Source organism: Monodelphis domestica, chromosome 3 (genome assembly GCF_027887165.1).
Source record: "Monodelphis domestica isolate mMonDom1 chromosome 3, mMonDom1.pri, whole genome shotgun sequence".
Lineage (NCBI taxonomy): Eukaryota > Metazoa > Chordata > Mammalia > Didelphimorphia > Didelphidae > Monodelphis > Monodelphis domestica.
In genome coordinates, this window is record NC_077229.1 from 435848328 (window position 1) to 435867457 (window position 19130).

Below are 19130 nucleotides of genomic sequence, written 5' to 3' on the forward strand. Positions count from 1 at the left end.
TTATTTTGGTTGGGCCAATTTTATTCTTGAAATTTAAATAGTGACTCACATTTCTTTTTAATGATTAGTTTTACTTTACATGGGGAAAAAAGAGATATAAGCATTTCCATGGGTTAGAATTACAGTGTATTTTAGTCAGAAAAAGTAATGGTTCCAATAGCATGTTTTATCTCACAGTAGATAACAAAGAAAAATGTGAAGTTTGAGGAAAAGTTTTGAGTCCATGAGATCACCACCAGGGTTAGTTAAAGATTCTGTCCTTAATCTGTTAAAATAAATGAATAGGTCAAGTTTATGTAATTTTATCGTTGTGAAGTTCTCCAATTTGGGAATCCTTTACTGATTGCAGTCAGTCCATGATTAGTTGATAAATCTTAGGCAATTGCTTAGTCTCAGAGCTTAAGTGACGTGCTTAGGGCCACAGAGCTAGTATGGGGTGAGAGGTGAGATTTAAACTAGTTTTTCTGTCTCCAAGCCCAGCACTTTACTATATCTTTTACCCATTTAATTGGCCTTGTGATTTTTATTTTTCCTGATAGACTATTTATAAAGAAGAAAATTAATAAGGAAGGGATTGTGCCTTATCTTGGGCTTGAATGTTCTCTGAAAGGTGAAGGGGTATAATTTTATCTACTTGCCTAGAATTATTATGATGGTTTGAAGTGAGGGGGGGGAAGTACTAGAAATTACCCAAGTCATAAATCCTATGATCATTCTCTACCAAAAAAAAAAAGTCAAATAGCCTATGGTTCTTTCTTTTAGTATAACACTTTTGAATATAATTATACCATTTTGAGTGTAATGTAAATGTGTAAACAGATCCTGAAATTTTTTATAAAAGGCTAACAAATTTTAACTTCTTACATGAGACATCTGTTTTTGATAAATATGGAACTTTAAGAAAAATGCTCTCAAATTAAAATAATAAATTAATCACATCAGAAAAGAAAAATTCCATCAACAGCAAAATTCTTATGAAAGACTATTTCAACACAGGGAAATAGTCCAGGAGGGATTTCAAGTACAGACAAGAATTGTCTTATGAAAGAATGGTGTCTGTATTTTTGTGTGCATGTTTCTTCTGAGCTTTGACCATAGATGAACCAAAGGGGGAAAACTACTCTGTTTTTCCCCTTCTTTCATTACATGACCTACACATTTCTTGTTTCTCAATCAGTTTCCCTCCCTGCCCCATAGAATTTTGTGCCTATTCCCATAGCCCTTCAAAGAAAGCACAGGTTCTCATGGGACCTCCCATGAGAACCAATATGAACTAGGACAATGGCTGACAGAAGGGTCCTCTACTGTGTGTAGAACCATTGACAAGTAACTAATAAAATCCATTTCAAGAGAAAAGATTGGTGGTAGGAAGAATTCGAGGTCAGAACTCCTAGACAATTCTTGTCCAGGGCATCACTGATAAATGATGATGGGTGGTAATAGTTAATGACCTAGAGGTTTAGACTATTTTATCAGATGGCTAATAGTCTCCTTAAATAAAATAATTATGATTTTTTTAAAAATAGGAATTTGTATAACGGTTCAAAGCAAAATGAACTTTTGGTTCCTAAAAACCTGTTAATGCCAATTATATGAATATATTTTCTTTCTTTTTAAACGAATGGTTATTCATTATTGTGACATGAGATATATATAAGTGCTACTACCTTTTCTTTTTTTTTAATTTTAAAACAGGAAGGTCCTTTTTATGAACTCAGGCATTTAGAGGATAGCAATCCATCTAGATCATTTAACAGATTTTATTAGTCAAGTCTAGGATGTCAACATTGAGAGATAATGTGTTCATGGAACTATTCCTTATGCTCAAAAGGAGCTTTAAAGGGTCATGACTGTTCCTGCTTGTTGAACAATTTGTAATCTAAAACTTGAGGGTAATGCTTCTTTCAAAATAAATCTAAGGAGATGCTCATCATTTTTGACTTCTAAGATAGGTAGTTAATTCACTTCTTTACTTCAAATGACAAAGTTGATCAGATGTTGACCCATAATAATTTACTTTAAAGTTTTTATTCCTCAGCCAAGTTATATTGTTAATTTTATCATGTATGCTTGTTCTCACTGTGCCTCTTCTTCCTAAAAACAAAACCGTAAAGTTGTCATTCCTTTAACTTGAGCAATCAGGCTGACTGACGTTATTTTACCACACTTCTTCTATTTTTAGAATAATATATAAATGTTCCATGTGTGACACTGTGTTTACTCTGCAAACCTTGCTGTATCGCCACTTTGACCAACACATTGAAAACCAGAAGGTGTCTGTTTTCAAGTGTCCAGACTGTTCTCTTTTATATGCACAGAAGCAACTTATGATGGACCATATCAAGGTGTGTGTGCATCTATCAACTCCTCTCCTTTAAATTAATTGGAAGATACGTTCGTTGATTATAGATTGAGACTGTAAATTATTTTAGAGCATGCACTATCAAGGATAGGCATGGATGCAAAACATGAATTATTCAACAGTAACATGCAGACTTTGGTAATCAGTTGAAATGTAAAATGCTGGTTTTTTTTTTTTAATTAAGTAGTCAGTAAATGACTTGAACTGTACTCAGTAGGTAACCTGAATATCATCAAAAATAAGCAGTTAATTATAATTCTATAAAATGATTTTTAAAACCACAGTATTTTTTAATGGAAATTCCAGTTCTGAACATTATTTTTGAATATTTCCCAGGAAGCTGCAATGTGCGATTTGTGTGTACATCATAAAAGTACATACTGTATGTACCTGCCTTATTTCATGAACTAAATGTATGTTATGTATATATGTGTGTATATATATACGTATATATATATATATATATATAAACATAAACAGGAACATTTTTCTTGAAAAATTACCTAAGTTGTTAAATTCTCATTGTAGTATTATTCATCCCTTGATTTTTTTTAGGTTCTTTATTTGAAGCCTGCAAATAAACTGGCCAATAAATGATCTATTTGAACTTTTCAAAAAAATAAGGTGCAGGCATCTTAATGTACTTGGAGTTACTTTACACGTTCCCCAAAAGGCCAGTGTCCCAACCTTTTCGATGGCCAGTCTGATTGCTTAAGCAATCATGCTCCTTATGTGGTTAAGTGATGATACCCTTTATTGGGTATCAGACATAACTAAGAGTGCCTTTTTTTTGTTTTTGTTTTTAGAAGAAAAACAAGTAGTCCTAAATTTCCATAGAATCAAGAACCTATCTATCAAAAAAATAAACTGGAACCTTTTAGTTCAATTCCAAGGTGATGCTACAGTTGGAAATGGGGTAAAATTTCATAACTCCAGGCAGGTCTCTTTTAAAAACAAACAAAGTGCCTGATTTATTCTAGGCTTTTGTCACTAGATGAATAGATATTTAACCTTTGAAGCCCTCTGTTTTGAACATGACTGAACAGTGCACATTGGAGATAGGCAATTATTTCACAAAACTCATGAGCCTACTCATGTTCTTCGGAGACAGCAGTGTATCTGTATCTAAGGGCTGGTGGTGGCAGGACAAAATGTGAATAAAGTGTACTAATGATACATTTCACATCTTCACTTTTCATTGACTAAAAAGTCATTTTTCATGAGATCTCATAAAAAAACTCAGAGAAATCTTAGAGGGAAATAAAAACTTAATGGCTCTTACATATTTGAAAAGAAAGTAAATGGAGAAAAATTACAGGCAGATATTTTAAAGAGGGTTTTAATGTATTTTTTTTCTAGAACACATCTTTAAATCTGTACGTAGGGTCATCAGTGTTGTGGTTAAGGTCTTTGTTGTATTCATTGTAAATCTGGAGGAATGAATATGAGTTTCTAGGAAATAGAGACTGAAAAGGAGTGATAAAATCCTGTGGACAGAAGGAGAGAGTATATTTTAATTTGTCTGCGTTTTCACAGAACCACAGGATACTGAAACAGTAAGAATATTCTCTTGTCATTCTCATTTCATGTATATTCTATACCATACTACTACATTTATTTGGGGGAAAGAATAAGAAAAGCGATAGAATTTGAAGAGAAGTACATATCACTAAAAATATATATGCCAGCATCACCTGTTATTTCACTTAAATGCACCAAGAATTTCTTTACCTGGGAAGGCCCTTAAGCAAATTAATCAAGAATAGGGAAATTTTTTCTTTTTTTTTCTTCTTTTATGCATTCCAATGTAGCTTTTCAAGTTAGAACTTTGCTAATCTAATTTAATACAAAATTATGTAGTTCCTTTGATCTATTCAAATGATAAGTCTTCTAATAAATGTTCAGCCCTTGCATTCCTTTAAGTACAATAAAATCACATTTCTAGGATTATTAGTTTTATAGCATCTAGGAAAAAGTAATTTAAAAACATATTTGTTGAAATTATATATAAAACAATGGTTATTGATGAATAATATTTTTAATTATAAAATTGTTAGATATTGGGAACGTATAATTATTTTCCCCTTCATATGTTCCCCTCTTATCTCATGTCAGAATCTTATTTATTTATTTTAGATATTATAATCTAATCAAGTTATAGTTTATATTAAGAGAATTGGTTTTTTACTCATTCCTATTTTAAAATTAGTATGTGTTATAGATTTTTAGTAGCATGATTTCTTTGTTTGTATTTCAAATTATTTAAAAGAAATTCCAGACTTTGAAGGAAGTTTACATTGACTTTTGATTTAGTAAAGTGTTTGGCTTCTGTTTGGCTTTTCAAACACATATGGATTTGGGCTTTCAGTTTAAAAGGAACCCAGTACATAGCCTTTGGATATCATTTATCCATTCCTTCCCTGGTTCTTTGTTTGCAAAGGAACATAGCATAAAACTTTTAAGTCAGACATTTTTCATTGTCTGATTGTCATTTTAATCAGTGAAACTCATGGTGCTGAGAAAATTAAATAATCTTACTCTTTAGGGGAAAAGCAATGGATAAAAAACTATGCTCAAAGAGCATTCTACTATGGAACAAGACTAGATCTCATGAAAAAGAATGGACATTTTCCAGAAGTATTCACTAGAATAGTTACCCTCTAAGGTATTAGGACATCAATCTTAAATAAGAAAACAGGAAGCATATAAAACAGTGAGAGGACCTTTTTTGACTATAATGAACAATCTTGCTTTGCGCAGGTACCTCTTGGCATATAAATCTTGTGAGTTTTTTGTCAGACTGTAGTTAAATTTAAAGTAAAATTTAAAAAATGTATCTAAAATAGTTTATATGTACTGTTTTAGAGACAGTAACTCATCTTCCCCATTTGTCTAAAATAGTCATAACAAATTTGAAAGTTATTTTATAAGAAGCACCTGTTCAGAGATGGGTTGATCATTAATGCCAATTATTATTTTCCTGTTGTCTCAACTTTTGATGCTTGAAATTAATAAAACTGATCTTCCCAATTCCACTTCTGTTAATGAGTTTCAATTATTTAGGTTTGCTGTAACCTAATCTCCTCTCCTCTCCTTTTTAAGGACAGTTGCCATATATTGGTGGAAATTTTGAATATCAGGATTAGATGTGGAGCAGGTGTTTTTTATCACAAAACTATTTTTGATTATATGAAATTAAAATGTGTCATGGGAAACAGCCTCTGAAGCAATTCTTTGTACCCCTTCTTTTTGTTGCAAATTTTTAAAAGTTTGCACCATTTTCTTTCTAATAATATAAGAGTATGCTTAGGAAAAGTACCTTATAAACTAGCAAAGACTTGATAATGGATTGATACATTCTTTTTTTAAATACTTTTAGTGATGTGATATCTAAATTTTTTTCCCTATGTAGTCCATGCATGGAACATTGAAAAGTATTGAAGGGCCTCCAAACTTGGGAATAAATTTGCCCTTTAGCATTAAGCCTACAACTCAAAATTCAGCCAGCCATAACAAAGAGGACCCGAAATCCGTCAATGGGAAAGAGAAGCTTGAAAAGAAATTACCATCTCCTGTCAAGAAAGTAGCTGAGCCCAAGAAAGTAGCCAATCCTGGATGGACATGCTGGGAGTGTGACCGCCTGTTCACTCAGAGAGATGTTTACATAACCCACATGAGGAAAGAACATGGGAAAGTAAGTAAAATGACGAAATTTCTTCTACCTTTAAAATGAAAAGAGTTCTACAGCAGCGATCAGGAGGCCAGAACTTATACTGCAGCTTTCTGTCTAGTTTCTAGCTGTGTGATCTTGGACAAATAACTGAAGGGGTTGGACTACATGCAACATGAAGTTTCTTTCATTTATGACATTCTGTGAGTCCACAGATCTTTTTTTTTAGCATTGAAATATCTGAAATTTGTTCTTCTGCCAACCCAGTTTTTTTTTTTTTAACTGAAGAAGTTGAGATATAATTTAATCCTGAATCTTGGAATTTGTCTCTTCTTTTATACTATGGGTGAAAGAAGAAAATGAGTTGATAGCCACACACAAAGGAAATATATTTATATTTTTTTGTTGTATAATGTTTTTTAAAAGACAGGTAAATATTCACTTCACCTAATTTTTAAATTGAAAATTAAGCTGTCAATGTTAATATGGTACACAAAAATGTGCCCCTTTAAAAAAAGCATCATTAAAAATTCTTTCTAATAGACTATAGTCTATTAGAGGAAATAGCACAGAAGGTAGGGAAAGAGAATAAGGGATTAAGCAAGGAATGGGGAGAAGGGAGAGAGGGAAAGGGAAAAAGAAGGTATGTGAGAGAGTGAAAAAAGAAAATTCTTTATATTTCATTTCTCCAATGGATCTTATTGACATTGTATTGACACTTGTCTTTGTTGTTTGATCTCTCTCCATGCCTTTCCACAATTTTATCTATAGAGGCTTATAGAGTGTGACATTCCAATAGCCTTTCTCTCTTCTCTTGTTCTTTCAATTTCCCAGGGTGCCAGAACCATGCAACTTCTCTCTTGCTCTTGCACTTAACTGACCCACTTCCTTTTCCAGTCATATAGTTCCTCGATATCTTTAATGTCATTTATTTTATACAATCATTTATACAATCCTATATTGCAGCCTAAACAATACCAGCCAGATATGTCTCTTTTGCTCTTTGGTTCACACGAAATTTTCATTCTTCAGACATTGTTATGTTCCAAAATTTGTTTCTCCACAGTACCACTTGAAGAATATTATATTTAGAATGTGAGTTTTCATGTCATGGACCACTGGAGACCATTTTAAGCACAACACAGTTTGAAAAATTCAGTCTGTCTACTCTTTTTTTTCTGATTCAATGTTAGGCTTAACTCAGTGTCCAAGTTACACAAACTGGACTAATAACTCAGTGGGCAATCCAAAAAATTGTATGTGATAGCCTACAAAAGATATTCTCGATTCATGGTTTTTTCTTCTGTGGATCGTTAGGCTGATTTTTTTTTTTTGAGTGGTCATGGGACATACTGAGAAGGCCCTATAGAATTATGAGCTTTGAAATAGTCAGTATGATATCACCCCCAAACAAAAGCATCTGAGGGTCCTCAACATCTATAGAAAAACATTCTTCCATTTGGATTTTATAAAAGATGTCCTTCAATCCTTGCTTGATAAGGATATTCATAGGGTCATTGACAAAAACTGCATTTTACTTCTAAGGTACCAGAAGTTCCTTCTAACTATATAAATCTATGAATACATTATTAAATCATTTTCCACATTTTTATATTAATATATACATGTATATACACAATTTTCTGTTAGTAATGTGTTTATAAAGATATCATCTGATACAGAAAACCATTTATGAAAGCCTCTATTTCCTTTGCATTTTTTCATCATGATAGATATTAATGGTTACTAATGCCTTCTTGATCACTTTTTTAGTGATTCAGTGTCTTCTATTTGTCTCCAATCATTTGACATCTTTTTATTTTCATATTTTTAAATGTCTTTAAAATAAACATATTCTGGCTTTCAAAATTATTTTGCTACCAGCACATATACCTTGTGTGTACTTGATGAGATCCAGCTCTTTTTCCTGACTTCATCTTTTTAAGTATTATTTCCTTTTGATTCATATATATACACACATATATATACACAGATATCAAATATGGTTCCCTTGTCATCAAAACAGATTGCTGTAGAAAGTCATCTTTTTCATAGTGATTATTTGTTGTTTGCCTGACCTTATCTTTATATGCTCATGCAATGATTGGATTTAGCTCCATTTCACACCAAGTTTTCTGAAAACTTATTTTTCCCTCAGTAGCTCTTAATTGTTTTGTGAAATGTTACCATTTGTGATCTTCCAATATCCTTCTCTTTTACATTTTGCAAATATGTTTATATTCTGATAGAAGTGTTTTCTGCTTTCTTCTAATATTCTTGATGTGGCATTTGTTTTACCTAGTTAAAATTCTAAAGAAAATGGTGATAATGATTTAGAATCAATTTCTTTTCTATGTTTCCTACCATCCTTATGCTTTTAAAAATAGGGTATTGATTTTAATATTTGCATTAGCTAATTGATCATTTTTAAATTGGAAATAATTTGCTTCCAGGCTCTTAAGATAGAATTAGGTTTTCTTTTAAAATATTTTCCCCATATTCTGTACCTTCTAACTGTTCTTGAAGAAAGTATTCAACTGTTTTGATCTGCTTAAAATTCTCTTTGATGTGCTTCATTCATTGATACTACCATATTTTTCAACACTTTTTTTTTGCCATCATGTCTGTGTATATCTTCCTCCCATAATCCTCATGTATCTATCGAAAAATATTATTGCCTTCATTTGAAGGCTCTTGTCAAGTCGTGGATTTTTGCTGTTTTTGAGGAGAGGAGACATAGAATTTCACCCTGGTCTTGATTGAATATGATATAAAAAGAGCAATTAGTGGAGTCGGAGGACCTAGTTTCAAATATATATTATTGTTACTTATTAGTTGTTGGGAAAATTCCTTCATCTAATAGTAATTCAAGTCAATAGACATTAATGTCTTCCTTTAAGCATAACTCTGTTTTATGCGTGAGATAAAAATATTAAACACAATCTTGCTCCTTTCCTCATGACACTTAGAATCTAGTAACACATACCCAATAATTATAATATGATAAATTAGTGTAGAAGGTTATACAAAGTTGTGTTACATAAGATCTGAAAAAGGAAAGGTGATGACTGAATGGGAGAATAATGTCCTAGAAAAGATGGCATTTAAAGTAGGCTTTAAAGAAGGGTAGAAATTCATGTGAGATTCTAAGCTTAGGGAATAGCACCAACAAAGTCATGGAGGCAGGAGAACAAGAAAATGCATAGTAAATAAGGAGAGTGATAAGTTTGCTAATTTGCCTGGAGTAGAGTGGAGACCTATGTCGGATGAGGCTGGAAAGGAATGTTTCACTAGATTATGGAAGTCCTTGAAATCTAAGCAGTTGTAATGTGTTCGCACTACAGGAAGATACAAATATAAAAAAGATGTGACAGTGTTCTAAGAACTTACTGATAGCAATTAACAAAGATCTAGGTTCCCATTTGTTTAAGAAATTAAAAACAGCATTTTTTAGCAGGTGGCAGGACAGAAAATCAATTTTTTTTTCAGGGAAATCAATATAAATTCTGTAATAAATACTTTTCATGGTTAAAAACTAATTTGGATCAATAAATACTATAAAATACTATAAAGAATGGAATTTAATTCTTATGTAATTTATTTCCTTTATGTTTTAGCATTGATTATCATAATGTATATATTTGTGCCTACACATATCAATGTGTGCACAAATATGAATTGCAAAGAAATCAAAAAGTGGGTGATTTTATAGAATTTGGAAATCAGAATTAAAAGATTAGGCCATGCCTTCTGTGGTGATGATTTATTCTTATTGATACTGGTCTGGATTACAAGTTAAACTATACACATATTCTGATCTAAGAAAGAGGGGAAAAAACCCAACAACCCAAAATGCCATTGTTAACTTAGCCAGTTTTTATTCTACCATGAGTCCGATTGAAATATTTCACTTATTTCATCCACAAAGTTATATAATTGTCAAGTTTCTTGGGAAGATCTGATTTGACTATTATCTTTGTTAAATACTACAGATATATTAGAACAAGTTCAGAGGTACTTTAAGCCCAGGTACCATGAGTGACTTCAGTAATACAATGGAGAACATGCGTGTGCGTATGTGTGTGCATGTGTTCGTTTGTGTGTGTGTAATAGTGAATAATTTGGTCTACTTAGCCAGCTATAATATGGAAGAGCTTGCAAAAGTTTGGGCTCTATTTATATATGTGTGTGGGTGTATATATAATATATGATGGCCTCAAAGCCAGGAGTTGTACCATTTCAAGTTAAATCTTCACATTCATTTTCTATCCAATGATATTAGATGCCTCATTGGTCACCATAATTAGTATTAACCTCTACATGTATAATATAGTAAATTTTCTTTCTTATTTTATTCCTATACCAAAATCTACTGTTCTTTTTCCAAGTTCAGATTTTTACACAAAACTCATCAAAAATTTATTCATAAGAAAGCTATTACTATATGTATGTTTATTGATTTCAAAACTTTTTCATTAATCTGAAATCAAAATCCATTTTAAATATTTTCCTTGCATACTTTCTCCTGTAAATACTAATGGACATTTACATTGAACCAAAGGTTTTTCCATTATGTTAGATTTTCCATAATTATTGGTAAGGAATGAGTTCATTCAAAACACTTTAGGCGTAAAATGACTGGTTTAAAATTGCTATTTTTTTTTTTAGAACACATTTTTAAATTTAGCATCAAAAACAAAATTTAAAGGGAAGAACCATTTTAAAAAAGCAGCCGTTTTTCTAAGTGCTTTCATTTTCCGTGTTTTCAGTGGTTTACAAAATGATTGATGGTAATTTTAGGTGTGAATTTCCAACGTTAGAAACTAGTATGGCCATTTTTGCTAGAAAGTCTGTCTGGTACAGTGGAAAATAGTGCAGGGAGGAAAAAAAGGGCTTTGTACTACATGGTTTTCTTTATTTCTTTTTCTTTCTTCCTTTTTTTTGGTCAGAGTCTTTATTTTAATGGTATTTTGTTTGCTCCAGTGTATATTATTCACTAATGAGAAAATTCTCATCTGTAGATTACCAGGTGAGGTAGTGATTATTATAGGGGAGTTGATATTTTCAGAACAAGGTAGTTTTTGAGAGATTTCTGGGAATACATTCTGGGAAAAATTCATTTTGATATTTATTTCTTGTTCATTTACAAAGTCCTTGAAGAGTTAGTTATATTGTAATGTTTTATATTTCATGAATAGTTACTGCTAGTTGGACTAATTATCCACCCCTTTTCTCTCCTCTAACTCTTTATGTTACCTCCATCTTCCCCCACAAAGCCTTTGAAGAGATTTTACTATCTCCTCTCCAGCCTAGCATCCCTTTACAGAAGCAAAATTAAACAAATGAAAATACTGTATTTTACATGGAAATAGGTATGAAGTGCAACACATGTATAACCCAATGGAATTGCTTGTCAGCTCCAGGAAGGGAGAGGGAGAGAAAATGGATCATGTAACCATGGAAAAATATGTACAAAGGAAAAAAATACTATATTTTAGAAAAGATTCTTGTTAACATATTTTGAAAGGAGCTTTGAAGAAATTTATTGCTATGAGGGAGTATTGTTAAGCCTCTTTCCTTGTCCTGCACATGTTCCATGTTCTTATTTTCATTCCTCCTTTGCTTGTAAAGCCTCTCACTTTGAAATTAGAAAAAAAAAAGGTTCTTAAAAAAACTCAAAAAACCCCACTCAAACTGCATGCAACCACTTAGGAATCAAAATTGTCTTAGAAATAGGGCAATGCTTTAAGAAAGAAAAAGAATTAAACACGATGCAGAAACAATCAGAAACAAGAATTTTCTCCATGGTCATGTCATCTTTAATTCATGAATGACCAATGCATGACTTGGCAAAATGTGATAGTGGAAACAGCTAGTTCTTTTTCTTGGGTTGTGCTGAGAGAGGAGACAGGGAGAATGATAATGTAGAAATTGTTGTAAAAGAATCTCTCATATACAGGGAATATAACTAAGGGAGGGATGGGATAGTTCTTCTAAAGGGAAGAACATAAGAACTAGTTTAGGAAAAGAATAATAGCCCCTTGACCCCCTGCTCCAGATCACAAACCAGGAGTGATGAAAGTCTGTCTCCTAATTGGGCATCTACAAGTAACATGATGTTCCCATAGCCTTTACTCATCTTCATCTATATAGTTCTTACTGACCCTTGATAAGTTAGCTCTCTTGAATATTTCTTTTCTTCCTTACATTGCCCGAATGTGTATGATACTGACCTGGGAACAAAAGATAATTCTGTGGTAAGCTATTCTTCCTTCCTGTCTTTGTTTTGAGCTTGGTTGCACCATTTTACCTATTTGTAATAGTTTTCTTTTGAATCTTGATTTTTCTTTGCAATCTTACGATCCTTTCATAAATCATACACACGTATGAAAGGTGACTGCAAGTAATGAAAATGCTTTTTCAATAAACAGAGCAGAAATTTCACTTCTCTCCTTCAGAGTAGTAACCACTGAGGACTATATGGTTACTTTAGTAATATGTGTGTTGTTTGTGTGACTTGCTGGTGTTCAAAATATTTTTTTTTTGCATCTTTTGTAATTGTCTTCTGTACCACTTTATATATTATTCACAACTCTCCCCCATTCTCCTCCCCACCCCTAATCTAGGCACATTATTTTATAGTTACATCTTGGTTTTCTTTTTTTAAACTGCAAATGGATTTTTACCCCAAACTGGATCAACAGCCTTACTCTGAATGGCCCAGAGATTTGCCCTCATGGAAGTTGTTAAAAAGAATGTACTTCAGGGTCTAAAAGAATTTCTCAAAGAAGAGTTCTAAAAATAGGTTGACTGATGGCAAGTAACACTGTTAGGATAAATGCACAACTTGCCAATGTAACTACTTGGAAAGAGACAAGAACTATTCTAATGTATAAATTTTTATATGTTTATTGAAATTTTGATGAAATTAATTGCACTTAGCAGTTTGGAGGTTGGAATGAAGATAGCAGGGAGTGATGGCCCAGGAATAAGGATTTGCAAGATTTGCATCAGGACAAGGCAGAAATGGTTTCAGGGGTGGAAGACAAATGCATATTTGAATTGGCCAGTTATGTGGTTTTTGAACCATTTTGATTTGGGTTTTGTCTCTATGGTTTTTGTTTGTCTCCACTTTAAAATGTTCTCATTTATATTTTAATGAAGCATTGGTTTAATGTCATCTTAGATGACACTAGAGCAGGGATGCAGTGACTAGATTTCATATTTCAGGATGAAGAGTAGGTGTGAGGTGCAGAGAGAGAGGGGGAGAGAGAGGGGGGGAGGGAGAGGGAGAGAGAGGGGGAGAGAGAGGGGGGGAGGGAGAGGGAGAGAGAGGCAGAGACAGAGAGAGAGAGGAAGAGAGAGAGACAGAGAGAGAAGAAGAGAGAGAGAGAGAGAGAGAGAGAGAGAGAGAGAGAGAGAGAGAGAGAGAGAGAGAGAGAGAGAGAGAGAGAGAGAACTTGAAATGTTAAGGAAGATCTCTTTTCAGAATTTGAGGTCATGGGAATGGCAAAATTGTAGATGATGGTGTGTTTAAACGTAAGCCATCTGGTGATTTGGTTTACTGAAAAGGTCAGAGAAAGAAAGTTTTTGCATAGAACACTGTTAAAAACCAGTTTGAAAAAAAACAGCTTCTCAGAAAAAAAATGCTTGAGGAGAGAGAAGATTTCTGAGGACCTAAGAGAAAACTTCCTCTGAAATAAATTTACTGAGAGGACCTGTTTAAAATCATAGCACTGTCAATATCCCCTTTGATGATTTCAGGAACCTTCTATAAAGTAAAGTGATACAAAGTGAAGTGAGCAGAACAAAGGGAACAATTTACATAACAACAGTGATATCATTATCATACCCATGAAACCACTTTGAAAGACTTAAGAACTATGATCAGTGATCAGCCATAATTCTAGAGCACTCATCATGATGAAGCATGCTATCCACTTCCAGATAGAGAGCTGGTAGACTCAGAGAAAGATTGAAAGATTGAAAAATATTTACTTTTCTTTCTTTCCTTTTTTTTTGGCATGACTAATGTGAGAATTTATTTTGCAAGTACATTTGGAATGACTTTTATTTTTCTTATTCAATGAGTAGGGGAAGGGCAAGGAGAGAATTTTGAACTGAAAAAAATTCAATTAAAAAATAATTCCCTTTTTAATTTCTTGTAGCACCTCTGTTTCCAGTTCTTTGCTAATGCAAACAAAGTTCTTATAAATATTTTTGTACATTTGGATCCTTCTCCTCTTTCTTTAATCTCTTGGGATATAGACCTTGTAATACCTTTAGAATGATATTGCTGGGTCAGAGATCATGCATAGTTTAAAAACCTGTGGGGCAAAATTCTCAGGGTTTTTCCCCAAGATGAGTGGACCAGTTCAACTGTGCATTACTTGTATAAATTTTTTTGAACTCTGGCTATAAATTTAGGGTATATTCCTAGTAATGAATTCACTGAGTCAAAGATTTTAGTAACTCTTTACGAAGTATTGCTAAGATTGCACTCTAAAAAAAAGCACCAAATTTTAATTCCAATAGTTGTAATAGAATGCCTATTTACCCACATTCCTGACAACATTGAACTTTTAAATTTTAAATGCTTTTCTCCCAAAATTAAGGATAGTAATGTGGTAAATTTAAAAGTAATTAAAATTGCATTTCTCTTACTTTTTGGAAACTTCTTTTAAAGCAGGCCTGTACAGTTCGTGTTTCCATTTTCATAAATTATTTCTATCCTTTGACTATTCATTGAAGATTGGGTATTATTAACTTTTTTTTTTAAACCCTTACCTTCCGTCTTGGAGTCAATACTGTGTATTGGCTCCAAGGCAGAAGAGTGGTAAGGGCTAGGCAATGGGGGTCAAGTGACTTGCCCAGGGTCACACAGCTGGGAAGTGTCTGAGGCCAGATTTGAACCTAGGACCTCCTGTCTCTAGGACTGGTTCTCAATCCACTGTGCTACCCAGCTGCCCCCTATTAACTCTTCACAGCTGATCAATCCTTAAAAATCCGTATTTCAGACTTTTGCCAAATATATTTCCTGCCCCCAAATTTCAACTTTCACTTTTAAAAATCTTTTTTGTTGTGTAAAATTTTTAAAATGCTTGTGTAGTGGGATCTATCTTTTTTATTCCAGCAATATTTCCATATTTGTTTTGATAGATTTAAAAAGTTTATCTCCTCATGTGATACTGTTTTTTTTTTCTGATTTTAAAAAATATAAGAGAGTATGGATCCAGAAGTTTCATTATTGTATACAGTATAATGCCTGCACCCAAAATAATTTTTGTTATATTATTTCAAATTTGAACACAATTTTAATTATCTAATTATTTCTTGCTATTGTATTTTATAATCTTGAGTTTATTAAACACCAAACTTGTGGAAATTTGGTGGTTTTCTATATTTTCTATTCCATACAGTTGATCTACTTTTCTGTTTTGTTAATCAGATAATAGTTTTCATAAATAGCACTTTATGAAATTTTGAAATTTGCCTTTTCAACTTTTGAAAATAATTTCCCATTTGTACTCTTGTGTTTTAACTTTTTAAAACATTTTTAAACTATCAAATTTTTTCTCCACTCATTGAAAAAAAACTCAACAGAACCCATTTTCACATAAGTATAGTCAAGCTAAACACATTCCCACGTTGACTGTGTCCAAAAATGAGTTTTTTATTCTAAATAATAGTATATCATCTCTCTATTAAGAGGTAGACAGCATTGTTGTTTCCTAAATTCTTTGGAATTATCATGGTCAAATTTTTTTGTCTAGAGTTATGTCTATTAAAATTATTTATTTTTACAATATTTATGTTTAGTATAAATTGTTCTCTTGGTTCTACTCATATGTTATGTTGCAACATAAATTCATAGATCTCTTTCTAGATCCTCAGAAGCCATCTCTTCATTTATTAAAGTCCAATAATATTTCATTACATGCATGTCCATGTTCAGCATTACCTTCTACTTCTTTGCCTCTACAAAAAGACCTCTTTATGTATATATTAGATTTTTTTTTCTCCTTTAATCTCTTTGAGATATAGGCCAAATAGTGATGGTTTGGGGTGGGGAGATAGGTTGTCAGAGAATATGCACTGTTTAATAACTTCTTAGAAATAATTCCAAAATAGTGTTCAATTTGGATAGAAGAATTCACAACTCTACCAATAGTTCATCACTGTGCTTGTTTTCTCAAAGGACCTCCAACATTTGTCATTTATCTTTTTGGTCACTTTTCTCATTCTGATAGGTATAATGTACAACCTAGAATTGCTCTAATTTGCATTTTTCTAATTGTTAAAAGAATTGCAAAATTTTTCCCAGTAGCTCTTGAGGTCTTAGATTTCTTCCTATGAGAACTATAGTTCTTAATAGCCCATATAATTCATAAAACGTGATCATTTTAACTAGTATTATAAAATAACCCATTAGTGTTTTTTTTTCCCAAATTGTTTCAAATTCTTCTTTAATATTGAATATTCATTTTGTCCTGTATTGTTGGTTCAGATTTACAGAACTACACATGACTCCTGTTTCTCCTTGGAATACATTACTGCTTTTCCCTCCTCTTTTCCAGTGGGTGCAAAATAATCTTGTCTTTTTTGAATGCCTTTTCCTTTGTAGTTGAAGGTCATTCTTTTGATTGTTTCGGAATTGTACCATTCAGTTTAACCACTATGTATCTTGGCATTTGCAACCTTGATATTTTTTCCCTGGAAGTTATTAATTTTTTCAATTGGAATTTCATTTCCTATGTTCAAGCTTCCTGAGAACTTCTATTATTTCCATCATTGTGATGGTACATTTTTTTTTGTCCTGTGATCCTTCGATTGCCTCTCTGCATCTTGTCTTTGAGTTCAGTGTGTGTTGCTTGCACCGTGAGCATATTTTATTTTTAAGGGTTTTTTTTTACTTCTCCTTCATTTCTTTGTATTTGCACTTCCAATCTATCATTTTCTCTTGTTTCTTTGGTGAGGCTTGCCATTGCAGATTAAAGTTTTTCTATTTTTCTCATTATTTTTGCTGTGTAGGAAATAAATTTTGCTCTCCTAACTCTCATTTCTGATTTATGGTTAATGTTCTCAGATTTCACAGGGTCCTCTGTCTCAGCAAATGTTTGATCATTTCCCTTTATTTTGCAATATTTCTTCATAGATAACTGAGCTTGTTTACTCAATCCAGAGGACATAGCTCCTCTGTTGTTGCTATTTTTCCGGTTAATTTATCTGTCTGTGTTCAAAGTCTTCAAGCTTTTTTCTTCCTGAAATTCTTGGTACTTTCAGTTTCTCCACCCACCCCTTATTTTCTTTATCATTCACATCCTAACTCTCTCCCCTCGGTGATTTTCTTGAGGGCTGGATCTCAAAATGGCTCAGACTTCTCTAACCCTGGACAATTCCTAGTTCACCAGCCTAGGTCGCTGCTCCCCCTGATGTTTGAATGTTCAGAACTGGCCCCAGATGAACGTTGTGCTCTTTCCCTCAGGCACAGTGTCTAGTCCTGAGGACCTGTTCCACTCCATCTGTTCCTCAGTTGTCTGGCACAGCACTAGCAGTTCAGAGCCTGTTTTCGCTCTATTCAGAGCTTTGCAGCAATGCTTATGGGTTATAATTCCTGGCAGGCTTTTGCTTTTGCTCCTGATGGGCTATGGCCAAGCTGGCTGTCGAGGTCTAAGAGCACTTCTGCAACCCAGAGCAGGGCCATTCATGACTTTAGAGAGAGGCAGGAGTCTGGGGTTTGGGGATGGTTTTTAATGTAAGCCTGTGTCCTGTCCTTGGGGGTGCTACAGCAACCTTGCTGCTGATAGGGCAGGTGGTAGGAGAAGGATGCTGAGTGAGCTCATGGTCAGTGAGCATCATGATGTTCCTGGGTTTGAGGTTCAAATCTCCTTTTAGATTCTGAGTGTTCAAGACCATAAAGACAACTAAGTTTGCTTTATTTGGGGCACATAATTTCTGTTTCAACTTTAAGGGGTTATAGGGAATCAAGAAAATATTTAGTTTGATATCTTGTTGCTCCTTTGACCCAGAAGTCAGTATTTTCATGAGTATTTAGAACATCTAATAAATTAATATGTGAGGTTTTGGAACTTTTATTAGACAGTTGTCCCTTGACATTTGTGGGTGTTAGCTGGGCAAGACTCCCACAAATGTGAAAAACCACAAATAATTCAAGGTCCCGCCCAAACCTTTATTTTTAATAATTCTGATCATATTTATTTAAAACGCAAAACAAGTAAAACAACACATTGTACCCATAAAAAAGTTGAAGTATATAAACTCAAATGAAAAAAGTATCTTACACTCCATGTAGTCTCAGCTGTAGGAACTGCTTCATGGATTTTCTTCTCCTATGAAAAGTGCTAAATGCAATGATTGCTGTGGGAGAAAATCACAGGACTAAGTTTGAAAGGTAGAGACAAAGAGAACACTTGGTTTTTTAGTACACTAAAACTTTTAACAAAATTTAACTTTATGATAAACTTATATGTGTATCTATAATAAATGATAAAATAGATTAATCATATGGTTATCCCTTTCACATTGTGGGGGTGGGATATGGCACCCCTGCAGTCTGGAAAATGTACATAAATTTTTTTGGCCCTCTCTTCATACCAGAGAAAAAAGTCTGCATTTATCTTTTTCTTTTATGGGGTATTTATAGTTCCTTATCTGCATTTACAAGTTATTGAACTTTTAAAGCTATCTCTTTGTTTCTTTGTGTCATCTGCTGGCTTTTGTGTTTTCTTCACAACTTTTTACTTATTTTAACTTAAAAAAAAGAAATTTTTATATTTATGGTATTAAAAGATAACATTTGTTAACCATATATTTTATGCATTTCTGATTTTCTTATCTTTTTCTGGGTTATCTGCTGGTCTTTGTATGTCATCTTTGGCTTCTCAAAAACTCCCTCCAAATTCCCATTTAATTTCTTATGCTGGCCTCTGATATATCAAAACCACAATGGGGAAAGTTGTGATATGGAAGGGATACCTATATACAGTCTTTATACATTTATGACTTATTCATTTTTTTCTTTATATATATGCATCATCTATAGTTTTTCCAAGTATGTCTCAAATCTCCAAAAAATTC

The 19130-nt window shown here is 33.0% G+C and overlaps 1 protein-coding gene across 36 annotated transcripts in view; it reads left to right on the forward strand.

Annotated features, from left to right (window-relative positions):
- Positions 1 to 19130, forward strand: part of ZNF532 (zinc finger protein 532) — a 112699-nt gene that overhangs the window by 77301 nt on the left and 16268 nt on the right. For all 36 annotated transcript variants that reach the window (XM_007487521.3, XM_056824506.1, XM_056824522.1 and 33 more), the window contains 2 exons: positions 2183 to 2345; positions 5775 to 6056. In XM_007487521.3, coding sequence (XP_007487583.1) covers positions 2183 to 2345; positions 5775 to 6056 — 445 coding nt within the window. The remainder of the gene's footprint in view (positions 1 to 2182; positions 2346 to 5774; positions 6057 to 19130) is intronic.